This window comes from Vicia villosa, linkage group LG7, assembly GCF_029867415.1.
Source record: "Vicia villosa cultivar HV-30 ecotype Madison, WI linkage group LG7, Vvil1.0, whole genome shotgun sequence".
Taxonomy (NCBI): Eukaryota; Viridiplantae; Streptophyta; class Magnoliopsida; order Fabales; family Fabaceae; genus Vicia; species Vicia villosa.
In genome coordinates this window covers 135,522,873-135,531,515 of record NC_081186.1, presented here as the reverse complement: position 1 = coordinate 135,531,515, position 8,643 = coordinate 135,522,873, and the positions used below count along the sequence as shown (strand labels likewise).

The window sequence follows — 8,643 nt, the reverse complement described above, 5'->3', positions numbered from 1 at the left end:
AGACCCACTTTGTACCAATGATGTTAAATCCTTTTGGTCTAGGAACAAGATCCCATACATCATTCCTTGTAAACTGATTTAGTTCCTCTTGCATGGCAATTATCCAGTCTGCATCTTCTAGAGCTTGATCAACAGAAGTTGGCTCGATCAAAGAAACAAGACCTAATTGACATTCTGCATTGTTCTTAAGGAATGCTCTTGTTCTGATAGGATCATCCTTCTTTCCAAGAATGACATCTTCTGAGTGAGCAGAGGTGAGTCTAGAAGATCTTCTGACTGTTAGCTCTTCAGAAATTCTGAGATTCTCTAAAGACGCAGCAACTTGATCTTCTGATCCTTTGCTTCTGAGATTTTTAGCTTCTGATAGTTTGCTTCTTGGTTCTTCAGCTTCTGATATATCAATATCTATATCTGCAAAATTCTCAAACTGCTTTGGCTTTTCAAGACCAAGCTTATCATCAAATCTGATATTGATTGATTCTTCTACAACCAATGTTTCAGTATTGTATACTCTGTAGCCTTTAGAGCGTTCAAAATATCCAAAAAGGAAACATTTTTGTGCCTTAGAATCAAACTTACCAAGATGATCTTTAGTATTCAGAATGAAACAAACACATCCAGAAGGATGAAAATATGAAATGTTGGGCTTTTTGTTCTTCCACAATTCATAAGGAGTCTTATTTAGAATAGGTCTTATAGAGATTCTATTCTGAATATAACATGCAGTATTTATTTCTTCTTCCCAGAAGTGCTTAGCCATATTGGTTTCATTGATCATGGTTTTGGCCATTTCTTGTAGAGTCCTATTCTTTCGTTCTACAACTCCATTTTGCTGTGGAGTTCTAGGACAAGAGAAATCACGGGCAATACCATTTTCTTTGAAGAACTCCTCAAAGAATCTGTTCTCAAATTCACCACCATGATCACTTCTGACCTTTATGATTTTGCACTCCTTCTCAGATTGAATCTGAGTGCAGAATTCAAAGAAAACTGAATGAGACTCATCCTTGTGTTTTAAGAAATTTACCCATGTCCAGCGGCTATAATCATCTACGATGACTAATCCATATTTCTTCCCTCTGACAGAAGCTGTTTTAACTGGGCCAAACAAATCAATGTACAGAAGTTCTAGCGGCCTAGAGGAAGAAACAATATTCTTAGACTTGAATGCAGGTTTGGAGAACTTTCCCTTCTGACATGCTTCGCAAAGAGCGTCTAATTTGTATTTCAGATTAGGGAGTCCTCTGACCAGATTTAGTTTGTTAATCTGAGAAATATTTCTCAAACTAGCATGTCCTAATCTTCTATGCCAGACCCATTGCTCTTCGGAAATAGACATAAGGCAAGTCACCTTCTGCTTCTCAAGATCAGAAAGATCAATCTTATAAATGTTGTTCTTTCTCTTGCTTGTAAATAGGATTGAGCCATCCTTCTGACTTACAGCCTTGCAAGACTTTTGATTGAAGATTATGTCATAACCATTGTAACTTAATTGACTTATGGACAATAAGTTATGCGCTAATCCTTCTATAAGAAGTACATTAGATATGGAACGAGAGTTACCAATACTTATGGTTCCAGAGCCAATTATCTTGCCCTTCTGATCTCCTTCAAACTTGTCTTATCCACCAGAATTAACCACTAGGTCTTGGAACATAGACCTTCTTCCCGTCATGTGTCGCGAGCACCCAGAGTCCAGGTACCATTACATGTTGTGCTTTGTCTTCTTTGCTGCCAAGGATATCTGCAACATAAATTTTCTTCTCCTTAGGTACCCACAACTTCTTGGGTCCTTTCTTGTTAGTTTTCCTCATGTTCTGATTGAACTTGGGTTTAGCATAATAAACAACAGGAGGTACAACATGATATTCTTTAGGTTTAGCAGCATGATATTTTCTAGGTTGTGTCACATGCTTCTTAGTGTGTGTAGCATGAAAGCTTTTGGCATGTGAAGTGAGCCTAATATCATGTGAGTGGCCATATTGGAACTGATCATACAATTGCTTGTATGTGATTTTCATATAATCTACAGGTTCAAATTTGTGTGGGGTATCACCCTCATAGCCAACGCCAATCCTTTTGTTTCCAGAAATACCATATATCATAGAAACAAGATGACTTCTGCCAATACTTCTAGATAAAAACTTTCTGAAGCTCAAGTCATATTCTTTCAGAATATGATTGAGACTAGGAATGGATTTTTCTGATTCAGAAGGAGATCCAATATCTTTGGATAATTTTAAAACTTTTTCCTTCAGTTCAGAATTTTCCACTTCCAGCTTCTTAGTTTCAGAATCAAATAGCTTTTTCAGCTTTTTGTATTTGATACTAAGATGAGCCTTGAGTTCCAGAAGTTCTGTTAAACTGGAAACTAACTCTTCTCTAGATAGTTCAGAAAATACCTCTTCAGAATCTGATTCTGATGTAGATTCTGATCCATCATCAACTGTGGCCATCAGTGCAATGTTTGCCTGTTCGCCTTTAGAGTCTGATTCTGATTCTGAATCTGAATCATCCCATGTTGCCATAAGACCTTTCTTCTTATGAAACTTCTTCTTGGGATTCTCCTTCTGAAGTTTTGGACACTCATTCTTGTAGTGACCAGGCTCATTGCATTCATAGCATGTGACCTTCATCTTGTCAGATCTCCTGCTTCCAGAAGATTCCCCATGTTCAGGCTTCCTAGAACTTTTGAAGTTCTTGAACTTCCTGTGCTTGCTCTTCCAGAGTTGGTTTACCCTTCTGGAGATCATGGACAGTTCATCTTCTTCTTCTGATTCTGATTCTTCAGAATCTTCTTCTTCAGCCTGAAAAGCGTTAGTGCATTTTTTATAATTAGATTTTAATGCAATAGACTTACCTTTCTTCTGAGGTTCATTAGCATCCAGCTCAATTTCATGACTCCTCAGAGCACTTATCAATTCTTCAAGAGAAAGCTCATTTAGATTCTTGACAATTTTGAAAGCAGTCACCATAGGACCCCATCTTCTTGGCAAGCTTCTGATGATCTTCTTGACATGATCAGCCTTGGTGTATCCCTTGTCAAGAACTCTTAATCCACCAGTTAGCATTTGAAATCTTGAGAACATTTTCTCAATGTTTTCATCATCCTCCATCTTGAAGGCTTCATATTTCTAGACAAAGGCAAGAGCTTTGGTCTCCTTGACTTGGGCATTTCCTTCATGAGTCATTTTCAATGATTCATATATATCATAGGCAGTTTCTCTGTTTGATATCTTCTCATATTCAGCATGAGAAATAGCATTCAGCAGAATAGTCCTACACTTGTGATGATTTCTGAATTCTTTCTTTTGATCATCACTCATTTCTTGTCTTGTCAGCTTTACTCCTCTAGTTTTCACTGGATGTTTGTAACCATCCACCAGAAGATCCCATAAGTCACCATCTAGACCAAGAAAGTAACTTTCAAGTCTATCTTTCCAATATTCAAAGTTTTCACCATCCAATACTGGTGGTCTAGTGTAACCATTGTTACCATTTCCATTGTATTGCTCAGCAGAGCCAGATGTAGATGTAGGTGTTGGATCTTCACCAGCCATCTTGACTTAAGTGTTTTTCTCTTCTTGAATCTTTTCTAAACACGGTTAAGTGCTTGCACCTTAGAACCGGCGCTCTGATGCCAATTGAAGGATAGAAAAACACTTAGAAAGGGGGGGTTTGAATAAGTGTAGTTTTAAAACTCTTAAGATAAAAACAATTTGCACAATGATTTTTATCCTGGTTTGTTGTTAACTAAACTACTCTAGTCCACCCCCTTGGAGTGATTTACCTCACTTGAGGATTTAATCCACTAATCACACAAGATTATAATGGTTTTCCACTTAGATAACCTCTAAGTCTTCTAGAGTATTCTGATCACCACCTGATCACTCTAGGAACACAATGCTTAGATACCCTTTAAGACTTTCTAGAGAATTCGATCACAACTTGATCTCCTCTAGTTCTTACAAATGAATGTAAACAAATTCTTATAAGAGTTACAATGCTTCTTAATAAGCTATTATCACAACTGTGATTCTTCTCTTAACTTTAAACTTAATCTCATTAAGATATTACAACAGTAATGAAGTGAGGTTGAAGATGAAGTTTGAGAGCTTTTAGAATTTGACAGCGTTTCTGTATGTTTGCGCAAAGTGTTGTATTCAGCTTCTCATCAGAACTTCTATTTATAGGCGTTTGAGAAGATGACCGTTGGGAGCATTTAATGCGTTGCGTGATCTGTACAGCATTGCATTTAATGTTTTACTCTTTTGTCAACTACCTCGAGCCTTGCTTTTGCTGTGTCTACTGACGTTGCCTTTAATAGCTTCTAACGTTCCTTTTGTCAGTCAGCGTAGCCTGCCATCTTGTACTTGCTTCTGATCTGATGTTTGTGTAAACAACGTTTGAATATCATCAGAGTCAAACAGCTTGGTGCAGAGCATCTTCTTGTCTTCTTACCTTGAAGTGCTTCTAGCGTGATACCATGAGAACATCAGTGCTTCTGCTTCTGATCTCAAGTTCTTCTGATGCTTCAATAGACCATGTTCTGATTCTGCTTGACCATCTTATGATGTCTTGCGAGAGCATATTCTGATGTTGCATACTTGAACCTTCTGAGTCAGTGCTTCTTGCGCTGAATTTGTGCATACTCTTTATATATTTCCTGAAATGGAAATTGCATAGGATTAGAGTACCACATTATCTCATGCAAAACTCATATACATTGTTATCATCAAAACTAAGAATATTGATCAGAACAAATTTTGTTCTAACACATATCATGATGATTACCTCAGTTTCTTTATCATTAATCTATTCCATATTTATCATCAATTTCTATTGTGGATTCTGTTGCAGATTGGATTGTATCATCACATACTGTTTTGATTCGCGTAAATACAGTACAGTATGTTGGCCATACCAAATTTACATATGGAATGCATTCTGTTTTGTATTATCACCTCAATATTAAACAAAACAATTATATGTATTTTATAGATTACTTATATAATCATTTATTAAATTGATGATAAAGTTTTTTAGACATACCAAGTTAACTGTATATAGTCCAACAAAGACTCTTATATCTCATGTCTAAACCTCTAAAACAACCTTATCTATAATGTAGATTAGAGTTTTTTCAATTTTACTAATCAAGCTACTAACATTAATATCAGAAATGGTAAGCAGTATTATACACCAAATTAAACTTCAATCACTTTACACATGCTCATCAAGATACATGTCAGATGGACCAGATAAAGCTACTAATACCATTGGTCTAACTAATAATCCTCCAAAATACAAATGATGGCTGCCATTGAACTGTACTGGTGGGTTGCATGAATTTAGATATCTATAGGATACGGGAACAAGCTCAAACGTTGGTGCTTACGCGAATATGGGCTTGAGTACGTGAATTTTTTAAACTGCGGATATGGGAACGGGTCCTTACTTGCATCTATCATTTGTTAGGTCATTATCTTTCTTTTGTTAAAAAAAATTAAATATATGTACTTTGAAATATTATACAATATATGTATCAGATTAATTATATTTTAATTTTCCTAAAATATATCATTTATCAGTTTAATTATGTTTTAATTATCTTTCTTTTCTTAATAACTTTATTTTTCAATATTAATTTTTTTTAATTTTAGTAATTTTATAACTTTACCCATTTTAACCAAAACTTAGTCTTTTACTAATACCTTTTATTATCCTCAATTCAAATGCGCGAAAATGACGGGTACCCGTGCGTTCGGCTGCCATTGAACTGTACTGGAGGGTTGCATGAATTTAATTAAAAATAGGATACGGGAACAAGCTCAAACGTTGGTGCCTATGCGAATATGGGTTTGAGTACGTGAATTTTTTAAACTGCGGATATGAAAACGGGTCCCTACTAGCATCTATCATTTGTTATGCCATTAAATTTCTTTTGTTAAAAAAATAAATTAAATATATGTACTTCGAAATATTTATATAATATATAGTATGCGTGTATCACTTTAATTGTATTTTAATTTTCCTAAAATATATCATTTATCAGTTTAAATATCTTTCTTTTCTTAATGACTTTATTTTTCAATATTCAATTTTTTTAATATTGGTAATTTTATAACTTTATCCATTTTAACTAAAATTTAGTCTTTTACTAATACCTTTTATTATCCTCAATCCAAATGCGCGTTTGACTTGGCTATTATAGTAGCTAGAATTTTTTAATCCATAGGACACGGAACCAGACTCTAACGATGATGTCCACGCGGATATGGGCTTGAGTACGTAAATTTTTTAAACTACATATATGGGAATGGGTACTATAGTACCCTATCCATACCCTACTAATTTATAACTTTTCCAATTTTAACCAAAATATAATATTTTACTAATACTTTTTATTTGACTCAATCCAAATTCGCGAAAATGACGGGTACCCGTGCGAATTCACGGGTATCAAAGTGACGGCTGCCAATGAATTGTACATTTAGATATCTATAGGAAACGGGAGCTAGCTCAAGCGTTGGTGCCAACACGAATATGAGCTTGAGAACGTGAAATTTTTAAACTACAGATATGGGAACGGGTCCCTACTAGCATCTGTTATGTCATTATCTTTCTTTTGTTAAAAATAATAATTAAATATATGTACCTATCAGTTTAATTATATTTTAATTTTCCTAAAATATATCATTTATCAGTTTAATTATAGTTTAATTATCTTTCTTTTTTTAATATTAAGACTTTATTTTTCAATATTTAATTTTTTTAATATTAGTAATTTTATAATTTTATCCATTTTAACCAAAATTTAGTCTTTTACTAATATCTTTTATTTTCCTCAATCACAATGCGCGAAAACGACGGGTACCCGTGCCAACGCACGGATAAGATACTAGTTGTAATAATGCCTTTACTATTACAAATAACTAATTAAAACAAAGATATTATTTTTAAAGAACTCCCATGTTGAATCAAAAAGGATGTATTAATTCAAAAACAATATACACAAGGCGATCGCCATCGATCCAGCCCTAAGACAAACAGACAAAAAAGGACAAAAAAAACAAACACCTTAGACCATAAGCAAGGCTAAGTGTTTTCTAACTTTCCTATTTTCCCATAATCTATACACCAAAGTATCAATTATATCTTTCACTATTTTCTGTCTATTGTTATCTTTTCCAAAAACCATATCATTTCTAAGCATCCAAGTGTAGTATATGGTTTCAGTAACTGCACACTTAAGACTAGTGCTTCGCCAGCCTTTTCCTTTGCAATTCTTTATAAGCCAATCCTTCTCTTCACTCCAATTCTTGGGTTTGTGCTTAACCTGCAGCCAGTCGAGCACCTTGCACCATATCTCATTCGTAACAGGGCACTCGAAGAAAAGGTGTTTGGTGGTTTCTATGTCGCTGCAGAAAACACAAACACGGCTCGCAATCAAATTAAATCGATGCAGCCTCTCTCTTGTCGCCAATCTATCGTGACAAGCTAACCACAAAATGAACTGAGCTCGAGGTCTCTCCAGGTTATTCCATAAAAGCTTAAACCAAGGCATAAGAGGCTCACCACATTTAAGTTTCTCATACAACATCTTCGATTTGAAGCTGTCACCCTGCACACCAATCATAATCCTGTTGAAATCTTCACGCTGATTGAGGATTTTCTTCATCACCCATGAGAAATTTCCTCTTTGATTCATAAGCATGATACTATCCTGTTTGATGTAGTACGCATGTATCCATTGGATCCATAAATTGTCATATTTCTTATGGATGTTCCACAGCAATTTCATCACTTGCATCCTGTTCCAGACTTTTAAGTCGATCAGGTTCTGCCCACCATTTTTCTTTGGGCTACAAACCTTACTCCAAGCCACAGGGGATTTACTCGTTATAATTCCTTTTCCAGACCAGATGAAGCTCCTGCATATAGTGTTGCACCCCAAAATTTTCCCTCTTTATTTGAGCTATAAGTTAATAACGATGTTTATTTCGTCGTTCGAAAATTGAAGAAAAGTAATAAAAGAGTTCTTATGGTTTCGAAGAATTGCGACGTGAAAATGGTTTAAACAGTGGAAATATGAGAAAATTCACAAGTCTTATTCTGAAAATAGTGCTGAAAGTAGGGTTTCGGATCTTGGAAAATTCGTATCTCTCAATCCGTCAGTCGGATTCATTTGAAATTTTAACTGGAGGTTCGTGCCATCAATATCAAGATTTCATATGTTCGGACCGAAGGCAAAAATAAGCACCAAAAACTCCCAGCATTTTAAAGATCATCGCACTGTTTCGGTAAAAAGTGTGTTTTCGGGTATATCGCACCGAGTTCGAAAATTCATAACTTCTTCGATTTTTATCGTATGAAGCCCATTCCGGTGGCATTTTCTTGGAAATTTCGTTAGCTTCGATTCTTCGTCACACGTGCCAGGTCAGATTTTGAGCCGAAGATGGAGTTTCATCGAGTTCTTTGAGCGGTACGCGCAAAATTCTGCACAGTCGCGCCAGTGGGATCGAAGTTTCTTGTCATTCAAACGCGCGTATTTTCTTCGTCGCTTATCCAATTAAGAGGATTCTCGCGGCTATGATCTACAATTTTAGTCATCTTCGAGTGGACGTTGGTTTCGTTCCGAGA

The 8,643-nt window shown here is 35.5% G+C and overlaps 1 protein-coding gene across 1 annotated transcript; it reads right to left on the bottom strand.

The window, feature by feature from the left end:
- Positions 1–7,081: 7,081 nt before the first annotated feature.
- On the bottom strand, positions 7,082–7,717 carry LOC131620238 (uncharacterized). Its single transcript, XM_058891238.1, has one exon. The coding sequence runs from the start codon at positions 7,715–7,717 to the stop codon at positions 7,082–7,084; it is 636 nt and encodes a 211-aa protein (XP_058747221.1).
- Positions 7,718–8,643: the final 926 nt, after the last annotated feature.

Bases quoted from the DNA above. Each gene is read 5' to 3' on its own strand.
- LOC131620238 (XM_058891238.1), bottom strand. From the start codon at position 7,717: ATGCTTATGAATCAAAGAGGAAATTTCTCATGGGTGATGAAGAAAATC.